The 21,952-nt window shown below is 41.8% G+C and overlaps 1 protein-coding gene across 1 annotated transcript in view; it reads left to right on the top strand.

Moving 5' to 3' along the window:
- arb2a (ARB2 cotranscriptional regulator A) overlaps positions 1 to 21,952 on the top strand; it is a 144,013-nt gene that overhangs the window by 90,210 nt on the left and 31,851 nt on the right. The window contains exons 9-10 of the mRNA XM_076104725.1: positions 3,080 to 3,196; positions 9,146 to 9,230. Of these exons, the coding sequence (XP_075960840.1) occupies positions 3,080 to 3,196; positions 9,146 to 9,230 (202 nt within the window). The remainder of the gene's footprint in view (positions 1 to 3,079; positions 3,197 to 9,145; positions 9,231 to 21,952) is intronic.

Here is a 21,952-nt window from a genome sequence, read left to right as displayed (position 1 = left end):
TAAAGGAAAGGCCAGCAGAGAGGCGGCAAATGTCTTAACATCTGTGTGCTGGTTTTAGCTCAACAAGTAGTTCCACATGTTTCTCTTCCTTTTTCCCTGTCCGATACCAGACTGATCACAACAGCTGGCCTGTTTCCTTGTTAAAGCTGCAGTCTGCGGTTACATAGTGGATTAGCACATTTAACACTCTGGATAAAGATGGCTAGCACTAACTCACAGGCTAACATGGTGTACAAATCATAACATGATCAGACAGCTCTACATCGCTACCCACTTGGGAGCATGTAGCTTTATAGTAACTGGTTTGTAACTTAACCATGAGTGTCACGCACCTAGCAGAAGACACAGACATGCCTGGATTTTGCTTTCAACATGCAGCCAACCACAGTTGTCATTGTGGCTTGTAAAACATGGGACCTAATGGTGTTAAAATCATTGTGGTTGAAGGCCACACTGCATAGTGCACTCTCTCCAGGAGTCATTATTTGTCAACCTATTACACCAACTGTTACCACAGCCAAGGATATGTGTGTAGGCAATGCGGCAATGAGAGCTGTCAGAACAAGTGATTGATATAGCCCGTGCTGGGGGATGGAGTTCTCTGCTCTTTAATCTTCGGTTGAGCCATCGTCGGGAAAACTCTTTTGTTGAGAGTTGCTGATTTATTATGCCTCCTCATTTCAGCAAATATACAAATCTGTGTGAGTATCTTCGAATAGCAAATCACAGATCACAAAAGTCTGTTCGAGAAAAGTTGTTTTTCTTTGTATTTCACACCAATCAAATTTAGAGAGAAATAACTTCCAAAGCATCCAGAGGTGCTAAATACTGTATATTCATTTTGAATGTGTGCTTTTGGACTTCCAAAGGTTTTGTTATCCCATTTATAAAAAAAAAAACAAGTTACTTGTCTGCTTGATGAGATTAAACATGCACTCTCTAAATACTTAAGTCCAGTATTTAAGATCTAGACGTATCCATCCAGCTCCATCTACACTCTTTCTTTACACATCCCTTTATGTCTGTCTAACCGCTATCTGTCATTCACTTGCTTCTCCACAAAACTGCCCCTGAACACAGAGCGGTGCCCTCCAATCTGCTCACATTCATTCCAACACGAATATGCATATATCCAAGCGTGTACCCACACCTACTGTACATGCAGACATGCACACACACACACACACACACACACACACACACTTCTCAGATGGTTTAAGGGGCATACAATAGGAATAGAGTCCTATTTATCCACTTGGAATGTGAACAAAAATGTTCAGTTTTCTGCCCAGACTTGGCAAATGTTTTTGACTGGTTTGAAGTTATGTCCTTTGTGTTTCCCATGGACAGTCAGTCCAGTGTCTCCTGTTTCCTGGCCTCTGCTAGCAGCCCCTATACTCAGGGACTGGCCCGTTTGGCTAGCGCCAGAAAACAGGACCTTGACTGACACCCCCAGTTTTAAAAGGTTGACTTTGCTTCTCCCACGGGCCCAGTTCTGCCAGAGGAAAGCTTTTCAACCAAGCGTGGATGAAGAGGGAGTACAGAGAGGAGTGTGCGTCTGTGTGTGATTGTATGAATTTTGTGTGAGTGAGTGAATGTGTCTGTTCATTTCCATGTGCAGCGTCTGTCTTCCTTTTGTTGTATATCTCTACAATTGTGTACTTTTTTTTTATGCTTGGGGTTGTACGTCCTCTCTCAGTCTGCTCTACCTTCCACCCTGATTAAGACGCTACCGTGGAAGCCTTATCAGCTCCATGATGTATGAGTCCTTAGTGCCTTAATAGATTACATTTATCTCTATACACTCCCACTTTAATTTGGCTGGGCGAGGCAGGATGTATTCAAATGCCCACCGTCATTTTGATGTACAGCCAACGACCAGCCAATCTAGCTGGCTGAAAATGGGTCGTGTTCCCCACCGTGAATGTGTATAAAATGGGTAATTTCTTCAGCCTCCGTCTGAGTGTCAGACTAAGATTCATATTAGCAACAGCCTTAACCTTCTATACCCTCCCAATCTGTAGCTTTGAACAAGCCTTAGCAATATTTTGTTTTATTACACCACGCTACTACAGACTGATATTTATCCTATTCTTACATGCAGGCACCAACCTATCCCTGATATTCCAATCCATGCCTTGGCTTTAACATTGCCACTGAAGTACTTGTCTTATTCTCAAGCACCAAGCCATAAACACCATCGCCTTTTTAAGCCAGTAGTTCAGGACCTTTACAAATTTGTCATTCCTAATAAGGACACTTAAGATGGAGCTTTAAGCTAGTTTGCTCTTGGTGTGTTTGGCCTTAGTGCCATGTGTAGATGACCTGGGAATCGCCATACTTAGTTCTATTCCACAGGCTATGTCCATCCCCAATCCACCAGTTTCTTTCCCAGCTTCACTAAACGTGTGCAATACATGATCATGAACCTATTGTTGCAAGTCCTGTTCTCTTTTCTTCCCGTGTTATCTTAAAGCCAAGCATAGTGAACCGGCTCGTCCCAAGGCCTGCAGTACTCCTTGGGGTGGGACCAGCGGTGTGGGAAGTCTATTGTAGTGCGGTAACGAGTCCTTTGCGTGACATTTTACTTGGCGTTGACATTCAGAGGGGAATATGAAGACGGGCTTGCGGAAGCCACGTTCTCTCTGACATGTGAAGGGAAAGGGTATTCAGAATGGGGACAGAGGTATATGAACATGCACAGCAAAGGGACATTTGCACAGAACGTGACAAGGACACGCTATGCTGGAGCAGCTCTTTCATATTTCTCTTTATAACATTATACCGTACACCAGGTTGAATCTGTATTCGCTGTCCAGTGGGCCTGTGCTATCCTGGTCCAGCGAGTACGCTGACAGTGTATGTTAGACAGGGACTAAACTTTTGATTAGGCAAGTATCTACTAACACAATGGTTATGTTATATTCTTTTCTTTCTAAAGAGGCTATCTTATGTCTTGCAGCATAAGGTATCTTTGTTGTACAAATGTCTGAAACAAACCGTATCCTACTCAACAGTGACTTTGTCGATAACATGCTGATAGGGTGACTAACACAATTTTGATTTGCTTTTGTGGCAGATGAATCAGAGGGAAATGCAGGTGAAGAACAGAGCGTGCGCTGTGGCTCTGACTGACTCGGCTCACAACATCTGGCTGCAGGAGACCAGCAAAGGCACACAGGACTGGATGCAGCAGGTAAAATAACCACAAATGTACAAACTGAAGGCAAAAAAAAAGACAGTGCAAACTGTACAGGGGTCTATTCCTGTGCTCCCATCTCATCATGTAAATTCACCAGGCAGTGAGCTGAGGTGTCTTAGATTTTGCTCCTCTTTGATTTCTCCCTGCACAACCCTGCTGACCCTCACAGGTACCCCTGACCAACAGCTAGATTTAGAAGTCATAGAGAACCATTGTTTGAATGTTTTCTCTCGCTGTCTTTAAAAAAAGAAAAAAAAAGAAAAGAAAAAAAAAACAGCCCCCACTTTTTTCTTCCTGGGTGCATGTCAATGAATAACTAAGACAGTCAACCCTCGCTGGTGCGTGTGTGCAGCTTGCCATGCATGTGTTTATATGTGCTTTTGGGCAAGCGTGTGAGATAGAATGCACGTGCACATGTGCATTTGTGTTAGCTTCATTTTAGCACTTGCCCTTTCTGGTGTGACCTCTGCGCCATACGCAGCACCTGGGCTCACTCAGTATGCACATACAGATGAGGACCAGCCAAGACCAGAGCTGCTTGAGAGCCGGAGATGCAAATGTCATGCACACACGCACGCACACACACACCATACCTTTTATTTCTATTACTTCCTCTTTTATATCCCTTGCCTTTTGTTTCTGCTATTTCTGTCATCTCCCATTTTGCGTGTGTTACTTGTCGGTGAATGTGTTTGTATGTTGGTTTGAGTGGTGGGGATTCAAGGTTGCACTGGCCCATTCTCCTTGTCTGGAATTTCCTATTTTTGATTCATCTAAGGGATGTTTGGGACACAGCGTAATTGGAATGTTAAGTGATTTTCTATTTGTGATGATTCCCCGGAACAATAAATCTGAAATAACCTTCTTTGTCCGGACGGAGTAAAGGGACAGGCAAGGATTCACTCTCTCTCGTACTCATTAACACACGGTCCTTTTTTGGCTGAATCAAGAGATGAGCCCTCCTAATTAAAGGGAATTTTTCTTGAGGGAAAAGGAAACAAACCTATATGCCCTTCTGAAGGATGCAACATATAAAGCTAATAGATTTCACATACTCTTGATTTCCTTTGCTTTCAGCCTTTTGTTTTTGTCTTCCTCTTTTCCTTAAATTCTTAATTTTCTGCCTTACCATTGCAGTTTTGTGCTATTTTTTTCTAAAAGAGTTAAGACCTCACTACTTGTTGCTAATTCCAAAGAAATGTTTATACTCTGTATTTCTCTCAGGGACCATTAAAATTACTATGTCAATTATTACATCAACTGTAAACCAACCAACAACTCAAATTAACTCAAATGAATGATAAATACTGCAGATCACTGCTGGGAGATATACATTATTTTTGGGATATGTTAATATTGGGCGGGGGGGGGGGGCAAAATGAATATATTATATTTTCAAACCTAATACCGTCAGTTGTTAGTATTTCATCACATCCCTGGCTTCTGTGCATGGATGACAGTGCTAGTTAACGAGCCATGGGTCAGCATGAGGATTGAGGTGAATCCAAAGTCGACTCTGTCCCTAGTCATTTATATTAGAAACCAATACTGTGTATTTGCAGTGGTTCCACTAAAAGGTCAGAGTGCCTTTTTACTCCACCCAATATTCAAATTTTAGGGATTTCGAACATTGGCTCAGTTTTCTGATGTTTGGCTTTGAATGATCACACGATACACACACACACACACACACTACAAGTACATGTAGTTGTTGCAGTGCAAAACATAGACACACAAGTGCCCACAGACCCTGACAGTAGATGCATTTATTGCTCCTTTTAAACATCTCCATATACATCGATATCAATAACCCATACACAGTTGGATCTTGAACATAAACAACACTTGCACATTGAGGTACAGCCACACACACATGAGGGAAGGGCAGCCCAGAAGGTGCTGTACATCACAGAAAGGAGATAGCAGTGAACATGCATAATGCCCTGGGTGATGTATAAACGCGGGTGCCCGTACGAGTGGGTGCATGTGAGGTCGGGGCACCCCAGCAGTGCACTGCTCTGTTCTCATCGGACAGAGATAATTCCCTCCCTCCGGGGTTCAAGAGGTCACTGGACGGTGGGATGGAGCGATGAGAAGCGGAGAGTAAAAGAGAGGAGATGGGATTTAGAGATCAGCGCCTGCTGGGCCAGGTTATATGGACCAAATGGGTCAGACGAGGGGCAACCGACGTCACAACCAGGAGACAAAATACAGAGTGATGGTAAAAGAAAAGAAAAAGGCAGGGAAAAAGCAGAGGCTGAGCTAGAAAAACTCCATCCACTGGCTGAGACAGAAGGAAATAAAGTATGAGAAACGTTCAATTATTTAGATCCCGTTGACTGGCTCAGAGACAGCACAGGTTAGAGCTGTGGAAAAGAAAAACAAAAAGACAGGTAGGATATGAATGGAGTGAATACAGATGGAGGAGAGGAGATGAAGAGATGTATGTGGAGATAGATGAGTAGCATAGTGAGAAGAAGTGAGTGAGATAGAGAGAAATGCGAATGATGGTGTACAGCTGGCAGCCTGTCACAGTCTCCAAGGTGTCTCCTGTCACTGTACTGGCCTGCTGTCACACTCTAGTGGCCTGCCCAGAGCTCACATACATACACACATACAGAGTACACTATGGTCATGAATAAACCATTCTAATCCATAGAGATTATACAGCAACGGGAGGAGGTGGGAGAGAGACGGACACAGAGAGAGTGAGCAAAAATTGATACTCAGGACTACTTTCGGAGAATTTAGGTTGCAGGCTGTCATGTGTGTTATGGTTTGGGAGACTTTTATACAGCACAGAGTGTTCTTTCATGTCAAAGTCCTGTGTGCTTTGAGAAAGAAATGGTAGAGATACTGGTTTACCATTTAATTAAACCGACTGTACACAATTGCACATTTACATACTACACGTATTTTATTCAATATTTGCATTGACGGTAGTTTCCAAAAAGATCCAAAAGATAATTTTGTAATGTATTTGATTATCGGATCACCCTTTTTATATTTTATGTTTTATACTTTTTTGCAAGTGTGCATGTATTGTGGCCAAACCTGAGTTTATAGTGTGTTCTGTTGTTCGAATGCAGGCTTTGGAAAGAGTAGCCTACACATCCTCATTTCAAGGTGGTGTGTCTGTATTCCTGTGACACTTACTGTGTCGTGGATATGGAGACCTAACAGAGACCTATTTGGTCCTCGTGCAGACTCCATCAGATCCCCCTGCCATCAGCTGAATGCAGTGTTTTGTGTCCATTACTCTCAAAGTGTGTGCGTGCAGCACGGGTGTTTGTTGTGTATGTGAAAGAAGCAGGCTGGCTTCCACTGTGACTTGCAGAAGGAAGCAGGTGGTGGATCTCACATACACACACACACACACACACACACACACACACACACACACACACACACACACACGTACACATGACGAGAAAGAAGGATCAAAAGCACCTCTCACAGGTAGAGTGGTAGAGCTGACACCTGCTTGTCATTTACTCCCTCAGAGCATACTTTTAGCTTAATGGTTAGCTTTAGCACTTGCATGTGCGCATATCCAGCACAAACCAAAACACACACTTAGAGTAGGGGGAGAGTCAAATCTGTTTACATGTTTGTTTCACTGTCTGCCTTTAGTTCAGTGGCGCCATTGATCGGCGGACGAGCCGCTTGAAGTGATGATGCTATGTGTCAAAGGCAACCGATGTGATGTGCCATCCTTTTGTCAAGTCGCCCTTCTCTAATCCCAGCCAGCAGGCCTTGCCTTTATGTGACTGCTGTTATGCCTGCGGTCTCCCACAGCACTGGGGCTGTGTGCACTGTTTGTGTGTGTGTGTGTGTGTGTGTGTGTGTGTGTGTGTGTGTGTGTGTGTGTGTGTGTGTGTGTGTGTGTGTGTGTGTGTGTGTGTGTGTGTGTGTGTGTGTGTGTGTGTGTGTGTGTGTGTGTGTGTGTGTGTGTGTGTGCGCGTGTGTGTGTGTGCATTTATGCAAGAGTTTGTGTGCACATGTGTTGTTGCCTTGACAAATCTATTCAAACCCCGGCCTCCCTGCCTCCATTGGTGGTGATGGTGGAGGTGAAGGAGGAGGGAGGAGGGCCCTTTGAAAGACTCCCCTCCTTCCCTTCTCTCCAGCCGCCTTCAGCCCACTGCTCCACAGCCCAGCTGACATCTTCTTCCAGACAGACTGAATGAATTAAAGGAGATACAATGAGACACTTGATGTAGCAGTCAAGGAGCCCCACTGCTTCTGTGCCGCTCTACACCGCTCTGCCCGCAAGCCCAGGCTCAGAGGAGAGCACATCTAGGGCAAAGCAAAGGATCTAAAAATACACAATATGCCACTGTTTACCAAGATGACTTGTCATCTTTTCCCAACACTAACCCCCCACCACCCCCAACCCCATCCTCCTCCCCTCATCTCTCTGCCGATCTTAGTTCAACACTCTTTGGCTCCTCTTATGTTACACCCCTTATACGACTATATAGGGCTAAATTAGGCATCAAGTATATTCAGTGTCCTGGTGTACCTTTTAGATATTCACACATAAAAAAAAAAACATCAACATGCCTGGGAGAAGGGTGCGTTAGTGTGTGGTTAACTTCAGGGATGACAGCTGAGTATAAGTGTGAGGGCCTTAAGAGTCAGGGTTGCTGAGGGCAAAAATGCAAAAGCATGTGTTGCTCTGTGTGTGTATTTGAGTTTGAATGGTTCACAACGCTACACAACTTCGTGGGAGACCCCCTGTAATGCAATCACTGACCCACACACAGGCACACACAAGCATGTGCAACACTGTAATGGCTGTCAGGGGGCCAGGGTGAAAGTAAACAAGGGAAGATAAGCAGTGATTCAGAAGGACGCCAGCTGCACATTCTAATCTCTTTACATTTTCTCTTTCTTCTATTTAACTTTTATCTTATCTGGAGAGCGTCTTCTCTAAGCATTCCTTCTCAGACTCCCTCTGTCCCTCTCTCCCTTTTCCCTTGTTTTTGTACTAACCTTACAAACCACAGCATACCAATCCACATCGCATGGTCAAAGGGGAAAACATTCTTTGATATGTTGTCATCTGACCCAGAGAATGAAACCTCAAAGCATGGGAATAGGAAGTTGTTTTGAAGTTGGGCTTTGATGCAGTTCATTATTAATTGTACCTTAGGTTTGTTTAACCCTAATGTGTTTGAAACAACCTAGTAGGTAGAAAGAGGGCCCGCCACACAGACAGATGAAGACAGCAAAAAACAGATAAAGAGGTCTTCTCCTCTTTCTGACAGTAGAGTTGTCAACCACAGGGGGTTTGAGAGGACTTGGGGTGTTTGCAGGGGGTTATGGGTCAGCAAGCTGGGCAGACACCCTCCCCCAGGGCACCCACTGATCCACCGTGGTAGAAGGCCTCAGCTCTCAACCACAAACAAACGCCAAGCTGTCTGAGCAACATGTCACAGAGCTTTTAATTGCTTGTTCCCGTCTCTCTCTCTCTCTCTCTCTCTTTCTCTCTCTCCACCTCGCTCAACCATGCACATACCTCTTTCTCGATCATCGTATCTCCCCTTTTCCTCTGCACCTGTCCCCCTTTTCTTTGTCTCCCTTGACTCCCTATTTTCCCTCCCTTTTTATTCTCCAAAATGTTTTTTTGTATTCCAATATCTCTTGCAATTTCAATTAAACTTGCAGTTTTTCACTTTATTTCCATAAAGTGAAAAAAAAATATTTGAATCACCAAGAAAGACTTACGTTTGTACGTCAAATCCCTTCCTTTATTTTATTTGTCTTTTATTTTATTATTTTATTTTAGCATTTATTTCTGTGTATGTGGGAGTAATTGTGGAGAATACTGGTTGCCACTTATTCATTTCCCAAACCTTCCACATGCCATAAGTAGATGAGAAATTTGCCCTCGTTGTTTTCAATTGTCAATTTACATTTCTTTTCCGCCTCTCCCTACAGCACTGTTGTAACTGGGTGTCGAGTCCAGAGCCCCTGGACACACCACTGGATCCCATGCTGCCAGACTGCCCCCGAGTCTCTGCAGGTATCAAACAATCTTTGTATAGTAGGTCAACATGTAACAGGGCTTCACATGTAGGCAATAGGTGCTATGTCAATGTTAGCTAAGCCAAGCATTTATTCTACAGTCAAAGGTGAAAAATTGGTTTGCACTGTGAGAAGTAAAGTTGGTTGCTGTAGTTGCTCGCATTACCAGAGGCTCACAACCATAAAGAAATGATTAAAATAGTGGGTTAAGCTTCATGGATATATTGAAAAATCCATAAAACGTTCATAAATAATCACTACATGTCTCTTAAATGTAGCCTAAAAATGAGGGATACGTTTCTAAATTCAGTGAAATTATCTTAAAAGAAATCTGCTTAAATGACAGATATGCAAATAGTAATACATTCCTCAGTGTTTGTTGTACCTCTGTATACTGCATGTGTTCATCAGTGGGATATAGCAGTGCCGATAACAGGGTGCAATAGGTGCGTTGTTGTGGGTATGTTGACAGTATTTCTTCTGTGTGTGTGTGTGTGTGTGAGGTCTTAGTAGGATTGAGAAGGATCATTGTCAGAGAAACTGAAGCAGTGGTAGATTATCTTGAAACACAAATACACGCAGTAGCTTGTCTCATACACGTCACAGAAATGTGCTGTTTGATTTTGTTTCTATTTTCGTCCTCTTTGTCGCGCCTTCTTTCTTTTTTCATCAACTACTCTGTCTCCTATATTCATTAATCCTCTCCCGTGGTGTTTGGCTTCCTGTCCCTGTGCCCTCTCAGTGGTGGACTGGCCTTGATGATGTCATGGCCATCATGAGAATGTGTCCTTAATGTAGGATTAGGGATGAAAGCTGTAATCCTCAACATGACCGTTGATAAGCGATGATGATTGCAGTGTTGTTTGAAGAGTGACACACATGTGGGCAGGCACAAACAGGCGCACACACACACAGAGAAGCGAAAGGAAAATCTTAACAAGAAATAATATATCATATCCGTCATACTCTATGTATATGTAAGTAGCAATTATTACATGCAGCACACAAATACAAACACATCCTTGTCTCATCACTCATTTCCATCATCACTCCAGCAATCCTGATTTGTGATTTTATTCTCTTCAAAGCCCCTCTGTGACACCATGGTGAATGTATAGGTCATCTTACACATGCTCCACGTGTTACTGAATACATCTCCAACACTGCTATCTCATCTTGGCAACTAAAACACCATGTTCCACATGGAGCTGTGTGCGTGGGTGGCCTTAACATCTACCAGTGAATCAGCTTCTTGAAATGTCATCTAGTCTTCAATAGAAAACTCGAACTGTATTTCATCTTCAAATGTCATATTTTTTTACCTTGATTTTGTACGTCTCTTTTCAGTGACTGCTGTCGGTCAAAAGGCAGCAACCTTAAAGTCTACTTTTCGAAACTGTTGGCATGCCTGGCATTGTCCTATCACAGACCTGTTTGACACAGCGTCCATCTGTATGTGTGCACTATTGACTTGTGTTCTATTGACTTTTGCTAGTTTAACCCAGCTGAATAGATCTGAGTCTCCGGCCTGTTAACAGAGCTGCCAACTCTTCTTGTATCTGGTCCTTTGGTGGCAGCTTCTGATGTCAAAGGTTGTCTCAGTCGTCTTTGTGTCCTTGGCAGCCTGGCAGCTTCATAGGCAGCCGCCATTGTGATAAGAGTCACAGCAGAGCAACAGAGGTGACGAGGTTGAGAGAAGGTTGAAGGAAGGCTGTCAGGGCAGCGTGGCCTAGCACTTCAATGGACCCAACAGTTACCTCTTCTGCTACCATGACTGCTGTTGTTTGAGTTGCTATGGTACAGGCGTGTGATTTGGTCGGGGATAATCAGGGTTGACCATAAAGCATTTCAGCAACAAGGAACAGACCTGTGACTCTTTGTTGTCATGCACGCACATGCAAGTGCACATGCTCATATGCAGGCACACACATCACAGTGTGAACCACAGCTCTTGTGTGAAGCCAGACTGCGCCAGGCCCGGGGTGACTCTGCTGCTGTGGGGAATGGCATGTGATCGGACACACACAATAAGATGTCTGAAGGCTAACAAAGCGTGTTGGACGCGTGTTTAAATGTGGGCACTGGGACTGGTCAGGTAGTCTGATGGGAGAACTGGTTGAAGGACGAGTCTTGCCGTTGCTCTCTTTCTGTCTCTACTTCTGTTCTTCTCTCTCTCTCTCTCCTTACTCTTCTTCTGCATCTGACTCTCTCCATACATCTCCCCTCCTCCACTTGCGTTCTGCCTCCCTGTGTGGAGCAGTGATGATATGATGATTGTGTTTCCATGCTGGTAGACTCTTGGCAGAAGGAGGTAGGGAGAAGTGGAGGCAGAGCTGGTCTGTTATTCCTTATCATCTGTGAAGCAACGTCAGTATACCAGCATGGCTGGTGACTGGGCTGGAAAGACCCAGAGAGGGAAGGAGAATCTGAAACTGTAGGAAATTTGGGGTTTAGAAGTGTGTTTTAAGAAATTATAATAGAAGTGTTTAATGATTCATAATTAAGAAATCATAATTAGAAGATTCATAATTAGAAGTGTTTTAGAATTTGTAGTTAGAAGTGTATCTTAGTAGAATTGTAGCACCTTAATATTTGCTTGTGAAACTTGTGAAGGTTTTTGCCAAAAGTTGCAAATCCTAATCTTTATATAGAATGTTTACCAAAGAAGTGTTAAGCCATAAAAGACAGTCATTGAATGTATTAAACTGTGAAGAATAGCCAAGGGAAAGTCAGACTTCTAGACAGACATTTGCAGGTTGTGCCCGCGCGAGGGTTTTCGGAAGCCTGACGCCAGGAGGAGGCAACCGAAATTAGCCAATAGGAATTAAGATGGCCAAAAGGGAGGGGATTTCAAACTGTAAGAGGAAGTGCTGGAAAGGTATTCACTCTCTTGTTACTCGGCTCTCAGCGTGGAAGCATCTGTGTTTTCAGGCTGAGTCGCGAGTGAATAGCTTTTCCGCGCGGATCATATTATTATATATTTTGTTAGTAGTGTACTTCATTCTGTAATTGTATTAGCTTCAGTAGGATTAAATACTTTTAATTGTAAACCAGTTTATGGTAGATTTATTAAGAAGCAACTCTACTGTAAAATAACAGTGGAGCGTGCTCTCCGGCCTTCTCTCGGTGGGGAAGATTCAACCCTCCACAAAACCTGGAGAAACCTGGAGCCACTCCCTTTGTATTTGACTGGCCAGCTTCCCTACCTTTTTTTTGTTTTGTTTAATTGTGTCTTAATCTTTCTCCCTTTCACTCCATTCTTTTTTTTTTCCATCTTGCAAAAGGAATTTGTTCTCCCAAGAAGGTCATTGCTCTGGCGTTTGGCAGTGGCCTGGCACACTAGCAGAATTTTATCAGTTAGGAGCACGCTGAACACGGGCAAAATATGCAGATAAAGTGGAACCAAGCTCCTGCTGGAAAAGCTCCCTTTGGATGTGTGTGTGTGTGTGTGTGTGTGTTTGTGTTGTGTGTGTGTGTGGTGGAGTAACTACAAGGACGAGAGAGAAATAAGTCTGAGTGGGGCGCTGTTTAAGTGGGGGGGCCTTCCCAAGATGTAATCATTCCAAACCTACAATGCCGTTTAGATGCCAGGACAAGGATGAATACAAGATGAGAGAGAATGAGGGTGAGGAGAAAAAGATGGACAAAAACACAGGAAAATCCCAGTCTTACAGTCATTTTTTCTGGTAATGGCTCCTTTGTTTTTGTTGCTTAGTTTATTGACTTTTTTCTTGTGAGATGGATGATCAGTTGTTTGATCAGTAAAGATGCTATTTCAAAGGTGGGAAAACCGCCTTTGTTGATAACGCACACACACTTAAGCACACAGACACATGTACACACAACTTCCTCTTGGGTGATTACTCATTGTCCAAGCTGATTATTAATTACAAAGGGAGACCTCTCTGAAGGTAAACACTGATTAATGGCTAACAAAAGTAAGTTAATGTCTTACCTGTTCTTTAATTACCAACCCTGCTCTGCTACAAGCATCCCAACACAAGGCTGTAATTAACCCTAATGGACTGCAGGAAGAGACTCACTTTCATTTTCTTTCGCAACATAAATACGCTACTGTATGTCATTTTTTGATGTGCCCACCTTTCTTCCTTTTCTATTAGGTTTTCCATAATTAAAAAAGTGAGGATTGTGTTGAAAGGATTTCTCCGTTGTTTTGTTTCATCTTGAATGAAAATAGCGGGGAGTTGGCTGTAAAAGTGATGCAATATTGTTAAAGACATGAGAAATAATTCCTGTGCAATGACATGGGAGGTCACTGCCTTTCTTCTTTACCTAAGGCTCATACCTCTGTGGCTCAGTGTTATTAATGTACCAAGATACCACGGAGACACAAAAGAGTGCCTGGGAATAAAAGCTGATACGGAGCGCACACACACACACACACACACACACACACACACACACACACACATTGTCAGGCTCTTATTATGAATATGCCATGTCCTGCTGTAGAATTGACTTGCCTGTAACCTTCACCCCCCTGATCCACGCACTGCTGACCGTGAAACACCTCTAGCTGTCTGCACCTTCACCACACACACACAACCACACCACACACACCATCTGATTGATGTTTGTGTGACTTAACACTTTGAGAGGAAACTCAGGCCCACTCAAATTAACCTCACCTCCTCCAACCACTGTTTATCCAGCTTGGTAAATTGGAAGTCCGCTGCCTCGATAGAAGATCACATGAAGATGTGTATGTGTGTTTGCCTGTGTTTTCACATATGTGTGTCAGTGTTTTGTTAGCTTGACCGGCACACGTTGCGCTAGTTTTGAAGGAAATAGACAAGTAAACGCTGGTGAACTGGACCCTAACCCTTGACCTGGATTCACTGAGGTTGGGTCAGGCTATTGTCTGGGTCACATTTGTGACAGATCACATCATAAGAACAAGAACTCCTGATGTCTGGGATTGTCTGTCAGAAACTAGTAATAAAGTGCTGATTTGTGAGCTAGAATAACAATTTGGTTTGATTTGTGATTATACTTTGATATCATAAACTACAACCATATGATCAGAATACCAAATTCTAATGGATTTATTGAGTTCAGCAGTGATGCACTCATTGTATTGTTGTCATCTATGTAATATTTCCTTTTGATACCCAGCCGTCAAACAATGACAATCTCTGACAATTTATTTTTCTTTAGTGCCTGAGTAAATCTTAGACTTCCCTGGTGGTGATTGGCCAATTGCACCAGTTTACCAACCTCAAACTAGAGGCAACCGTGATAGGGTCTTAGGCTACATCCATACTACTCCGTTTTTAAAGAAAAACAATCTCCGTCCACACGGCGTTTCAGCATCGTTTTCGAATTGATCTCCATCCAGACTAAAACGCCTGAAAACGAATATCACGTGACTCTTCACGTACACTGGGCATGCGGGTGGTTGCCGATGTGAACAGGAAGTAGATTGGTTGCTTAGTTTAAAAAAAATACGACAGAGTAATAAAGTAGTCTTTAATAATGAAAGATTGTGTTTGATACTTAAGATCTTCTCTAAAATCTTCCTCTATAAACTCAAACAGACAGTTCGTGGAAAGTTTTAGAAGTTTTATTTTTCAGACTTAGTTACAACGCTGCAGGTCTTGCTCTATCTCTCTCACATATCAAATTTACTTTAAAATCAACACTTACACGTAAAGGTGTACTAGATTATGGGTCCATAAATGTGGTCAACACACGTCTCTCACTCGTTCCCTCGGTTTCATTGTGTCTGTTCTCACTCGTAGCTCTGCTGGTGGCTTAACTATCTGTCCTACTGAATAGCATTTACTGCTTTTGTTCCTTTTACATTTTATCTGCGGACTTCACAATAGATGTGCAGAACAAAATAAGTATTAATAAGAAAAGGAAAATCCTCCGTTTTGTGTCCATCACCCTCCCGAAAGCCGCTAACCGTGACTTCAGACGTCCGTTCCGTAGGTCTGATAACGCCGCTGGTCACGCCGCTCGCTAATCGCTCCAATAACAGCTGCTTCCTCCACATGTCGGCAGTAGTAGAATTATAAAATGCAGACTTTAACTGGACAACAGCTGCTAAAGACAACATGGTCAGCAACACCTGTAATCAGTTGTCCATGTTAAATTAACCTGGTAGTCGATCGGTAATCAATGTTGTTTGTGAGCTTCCGGGTAAGGGTCACGTGATAGGAGCGTGACGAATCAGGGAAGGACACGTCATGACTGCTAAGAACCAATCAAGTAGCGAACGTGGGTGCGGGCCTCATCGTTTCTAAATTAATCCGTTTTCGACCGTCCACACAAAAACGCAACCCGGAGTTTTCAAACTTATCCGTCCTCGGGAACGTTTTCAAACTCCTCCGTTTTCGGTTCTCAAAAACGCCGGCGTAGTGTGGACGCTCAGTATAAACGTAGCAAAACATCTGCGTTTTCAAATGGAAACGGAGTAGTGTGGATATGGCCTTAGTGAGGGTACTGAGTTGAAAAAGAGAACAAAAGTTGTGCCAGAGATGAATGGTTGGTGTGGAGGCTATATCGAAGCTGTGCAGGGATCTTTTTGATGTATTCTCTTTTTTCCACCTTTCGAACTTTTTGGAGACTCTGAAGGGCCAGGTTTGGTGCAGAACCTTTATGCCATAATGTTACCTTGGAAACACAATCTTCAGCAGCTTGGAATCTTTTCAGCAAGAACAAAAATATGTAAATCGGCTTAGTTTTACAATGACCAGCTGGACTTTATTAGAGTTCTCCGCCAGATGTTTTCTATTTTTTATTCTATTCTATGGATACCCTGATTTGAAGACACCAGAAAAGAGACAGTTTTAGAATCACCGGAAAAGATTTACCTCGTCTGTGGATCTTCGGCTGTGGATCATAATCTGTAAACTTTTTTCAAGGAAGTAAACCTGTTTTGACAGGCTAACAAATACGTTTATCATTGAAAAGCCTTATCGTCTGATGTTTTTGCAGGACAAAAATGTCAGGATTACTATCCTGTTCTAAGTACACTGATTATACTGATAAATAAGACAAATCAGAAATAGTTTTGAGTCATGCACAGCTGGTGTTTTTATTTAAAGACAATTTGACGTGGAACATTTATGGTATGCTGAGGAATAAGTAGCTTGTTTGGTCCTGGATAGCTGTGTTTCGATTTTTCAGTTAAGTTTAAGTAAAAATGAAGGTTATGCGTCATAACTAGAGTTCCATGAGCACAGGCAGAGAACTTCTGAAATTTGCTTTCCACATGATAGCTTCTGTATAAATGGCTGTCAAACCTTAACTTGGCATCCACAAGCAGGCCCATACAACATCCCAACCAGCGTATACAATCCAAAGCATTCAAAAATGTAATTCTATTGGATATTCCAAACTATCCAAAGTTACCAAATGTGTTTGGCTGAATTTTGGGGAAATGAGTAAGCGAGGCACGACACATCTCGTATATTTTCATTTACTGGAATGGTGCAGCCATGGAAAGATAGTCAGCAGTATCAAGGGAATAAGAAGGGGTAGGGGGAGTGTTAAAACATCCACTTTTGTAAAAACCAAACCAAGCCAAAATCTGGTTTGTGATGTCTGAATGTTGTTGCCATCTTTTGGTGGTCCACTTGTTGACATGAGTGCCAGGATACCGAATGCTGGGAACATAAATTGGCAAATATATAGGATCTGTTATATGGTGAAGCACCTGTGAAGTGGAACGGATTTTAATGTATTTAACTCTCAGCTGCCTTGGCTGGAGTGGTACCTTGGCTCATTATCAGGAGTCTGGTATATAAGATAAACAGAAGATATGAGCAAAAGAGAGAGTTAACTATACAGAATATCTTCCCTCTGAGCTTTCTTTGTCTTTTACTTTACTTTTTATTTGTATGGATTTTTTGACATCTGAATTGGAGTCATTGAAAGGTTGCAGATGTAGATGTAGAAGTAGTTTTTGGTCATGACAGCTGGGAGAAAGGCACAATCTGTTTGTCAACATAAGGGTTCCTTAGCAAAATTGATCACAGCTCTGATTAAAGATGTGTGAATGTGATTTTGTGTACAGCATAAATGAAGAATGACATCGGAGCAGAAGCTTGAGATGCAAACATCTTGAAGAGAATATGGATTACAATATCATATACATTTCACTTTGGCCTCAAGTGTGCATTCATTTTTGATCAGGTGGTTATATGAAATGGCTCAAGCCATGACAGAAATATTAAGTTTCCTCTGCACGTTTGAACATCAACATCTGAACCAACCTTGATAGATTCCGCCCCCAAATCCTCACTTTGTGTCTTGGACACAACACTGCCCCCAGTCCATTGACAGGTCACAGTATTGTTACATGGTGACAGGGCAATCTGTTCTGTCATGTAGGTTGCCGTCTCTCAGGGACATTTCCTTTGAATCAAAGACTTGACCACTTTGATTCAATTCTTTGATTCAATTCTCGGGGACTGTCCGTGTTTATTGATCTATTCCAGCTCTTTGCTTTCTGTCCGACATGAATCTTCACCCAGATCAGAATCAAAGATATGCCGACATAGTCGATAGACAAGCCCTTGTTACAGGTCCAAGACAAGGGTTTTGCCATTTGTTTGTCTTAACTGACAAACGAGAGGAAATGAAGGAGATCAATACATCAAGCTAATAATTGCACTAGCTTGTCAAAGTTAAACACTATATAATTCTTCAGCAGTGATGTGAGTTTCATGAAATGTTGACTCTTGCATTAGCTTATCTTTACAACTCTTTTGATCTATGTGAGGATATTGCTTTAGTTAACAATTTAAATATTGCATTTATATTAAACAGCTGCAGTTAGAAAAATAGTTGTATAGTATTTTTTATGTATTATTATTTTTATTACACAGATACAGAGATTGAACAAATCTGAGACCAGTGCATCTTATTTTAAACAGAAAATGAATATCTTGTGATAACAAAACAATTAGAATCAACCCCAGTAGTGTATTATTCATCTTTAAAGTACATTAACTACTGGGCATAGATATACTATAAATAAATAGGTTTATGCGGGGTATGCATGAAGGATGCTGACAAGATGTGAAGTGTGATTTTGTAATCACATCTCACATGCAGAGCACTATTGCTTTACAGTTTAGGCTATTGTGATTATGCTAACTAGAAGCGTGTCTGGAAATCCCAGTCTGTGGTCTTCAGTTCACCCCTGCACTAGGTAAACTCTATCCAGGAGGCATTTTATCCTCTACTCCTTTCTCCTTCTCGTCCCATCATCCCGAGGAAGAGAAGAAAGGGGAAAGACAAAACGGGAAAAAGCCTGGCATGCATAAATGAAAGTTCAACAAGGTTCAATGAAACACTTATACAATTTGCTGCAATATAGTGGGGTTTTATAATCTCATTATCATCTTAGTGCCAGATTTGCCCATGAGGGCCGTTCTGTATTCACTCTTATTAGCTCCTCAGATTTGTCCATTTGTCCTTCTGCTACCCGCCTCGCAGCCAATCACTGGGACGGTATCGTTAATAAATACCCCCTCCTTCTTGTTTTATCGCCACTTTAATTTTTTTCTTCTCTTGCTATACCTCCTACTGCTTTATTCATGCATCTTTTTTTACTTGTACTTGCTGTGGGGCAAACACATAGCATATTATCCAGCAGTCGGCTAATAACTGTATATATTTATTTCTACAAAATTGATTTCCCTTTAAACACATCTGTATCTACAGCATACAGTATCTAAGTCATTATATTGTTCATGCTTTGACTTGAATCCTGTGTGTGACTTAAGGACATACAAATAGTAAAGTTAAGACGACGGGGAGAATTGTTGAAAAGTTTAAGAAACACATTTTACTCATATTTACGCATATTTGTATATATGCTTAACATTGTGACCATCTCTCCAGTTTACCCACTATGAATAATGTACATTTTGGAGAATGAGACCAATACAGTTGCACTCTGTTTATTAGTGTTTTTAATCATTTTTATGTTTAAAGCCAGGCTCTTTCCTCTCTTGAGTATGCAGGGTCAGATGAGGGAGCTAATGTACAGGGTACAGTAGAGCAGGTCACAGGCTGCTTTCAAATCCCCAAACCTCTGAGCTGCTCAGGGTACTGTCCATCCCTGGTCATTCCGAGGACATCACCAGATTAGTACTTCATGGACATGGATCTCATTTGCCCATTTGGCCTCTTCTCATTGACTCGATATAGGCTCTAATCCGCACAGCCTTTACCCCTGACCTCGACATGCGGCAAACCACTTAGAAAAACGAACACACAAGCATATACCACATTTGACGGCTACAGGATAAAGTGTAGAGATGAGGAAGAAAACGGTGGCCAGTGTTTTCTTGATTTTCAGTGTCTATTTGGGATTCTATAGTGGCAACCAGAAAAAAAGCGGGAAATACCTTAATAACATGCTGGATTCTTCTTGTAGCTGTAGACCAGTCTTAGGTGCATTCCCCGTTGTGGAATTAATCCAATAAGCCCCAGTGGGGCACGGCAAATCCTAACCACTGCTAGTAATGTAACTCTTAGCAATCACCTACATCCCATAGTGTCCCAGAATCACTGTTCCCTCATTAACAAGGTCAAAGTAGCCACACAACAAGTGTTACAGTAATGCTTTCCATGTAGCAACACCCCTGTGATGATACTTATCATCATTATTGGATGTGGCCTTGTCTGTGAGAAGATGAGAAGAACCAAGCCATAGAGGAAAACCCCACACCGTATTAGCATAATGTCATTGCCGGACCAACATTTCATTTCCATTAACTGTTGTATGCATTACTTCTGAAATAAATAATCCAATTTCAGTCTAGATATTGTAAATGTTTGTCAGTAAATGTAGCATCCCTCACAACTGCTGCCACTAGGTGAATGAATGGAACAAAGTAGATTAGAGTAGGGAGAGGTTGATCTATTGAGTAATCATATGACAGTGTAACCATAATAAGTTCACACTGCCAAAAAAAAGAAAAGCTAAGTCAGTGCTCCACCGCATTTCTATTCAAGACTAAGAACGTGAATGTGAATGTGTAAATTACCGTAAATGACGAGGAAGGAAGTCAAACCCACAAATACTGATGGATGTATTTTTCTTTGCAGTCATATTTATCTTGTTTTGTCAACTTACTTTGTCAATTTACTGCAACTATTTCCACTTATTCAGTTAAAGCTGTTGAGACATGTTGCATTTTTGGTTTGCTTTTGTTTGCCTTTCAATCAGGTCCACTAGAGTTCATGTGCCATCTTGTCTTAATTTTCCTACAGTGGTGAACAATTTGTAAATTACTCGAAAGACAGACTTGGTGATTTTATTGAGGGTCAAACTGAATTTAGTTGCTCCTCACTTTTAATTAGATTAGATTGTGACTCCTAGAAGTGTGTATTAACTGTAATTAGGTGAGAGTTAGATCTTTTTGTTATTTTACTGATCTTTTACTGTGCTCTGTTGGACTTTTTATACATGTCTTTTTAAATGGAGACTGTTATTGTTATGGGTTCATGAGGTCATTTCATGACGTTTAGCTGATGATTAACACATACACATACACACTGTATGCCCAACTACTAGATTGAAGAACCCATACTGAGATCCAACATCTGCAAAAGCCAGTCAATTTAATATGTCACTATGTCACTGTGCGCACACTCTTAAGTTTGTGTGAGATCAAAGGGTTTCGATTTTTCTTCCTTGAGTTTAAACCCATCAGTCGTCTTTAGTTAAACATTTTCGATGTGTTGTGGCAGTAGTCCCGCACAATTAAGTTATAATTTAATCCACTTTTAATGTGATTGTTGTGAAATAAAAAAAGAACAAACATGGAATCTGTGAGAATGTATTTGGAAAGCACATAATTGCCAAAGAGATGATTAGCAAATGAAATTTAAAAAAATCACCCTTGAAAGTCCTTGAGTCCTACTCAACCTCAAATTACAATGTTTATTTCTCTTTTTTTATATAATAATGTAAAAGAAGTGACTGTAGATTCTACGATCAGCCAGGTTTTCAGTATGCAGCAGTGACCTTGGATCCTCCCTCATGCTCCATGTTGACATCTTGACAGATAAAAACTTTATTAATCAGCCATCTCCAGGACAGGAGACAAACCGACCATGAAACCGATGTGCTTGTATATGAGAAATGTGGCAATTAAAAATGTTTTTTTTTTCTTTTTTTCAGTGAAAACACCAAGGAGTAGAAAGTGGTAATAAACACAGCTTGTTTGTAGCCTAGGAAGCAGCAATTATAAAGTGCTTGGAGAGTTGTGTGCTTATTGTGCCTGGGAGTAATGAGATAGCCTGCGTTGATCCCTCACTGATGCTATGGTTCCTAATCCTCAACCCTCTTTTCCTGCTTCTCTTGTTTATCCACTAACATCCTCTGACCATTGCTGGCCTGTCACTGCTCTGGGCAGCACCCAGTGACCTTTGACCTGAGTGTCAGCTGACTTTTCAGCTCTTAAAATGGTCTGGCACGGAGTCGAAGCAACGGACCAACAAATGTGTTATAAAGTGCAGTTTAATGTTTTTTTCCTCAGTGTGCGGCTAAGTGGGTTTTTTTGTTTTCCCACCAAACCAATCGCTCTGTAAACATTTGTCTTGATTTATAAATGGTGTTAATGTTTTTTCTCCATGTGCATTTGTCTTAAGTGTTGACTGACGTATTTCAAGCCAAGGAAACCCATTTTGGGATCTTGTTGTAGTGTGAACATATTCTGACTATGTCATGAG

Source organism: Anarhichas minor, unplaced genomic scaffold (assembly GCF_050575085.1).
Source record: "Anarhichas minor isolate MPS153535 unplaced genomic scaffold, ASM5057508v1 ptg000030l, whole genome shotgun sequence".
NCBI lineage: Eukaryota > Metazoa > Chordata > Actinopteri > Perciformes > Anarhichadidae > Anarhichas > Anarhichas minor.
Note: the sequence above shows the minus strand (reverse complement) of the source record. Positions and strands in the feature narration are given on the sequence as shown.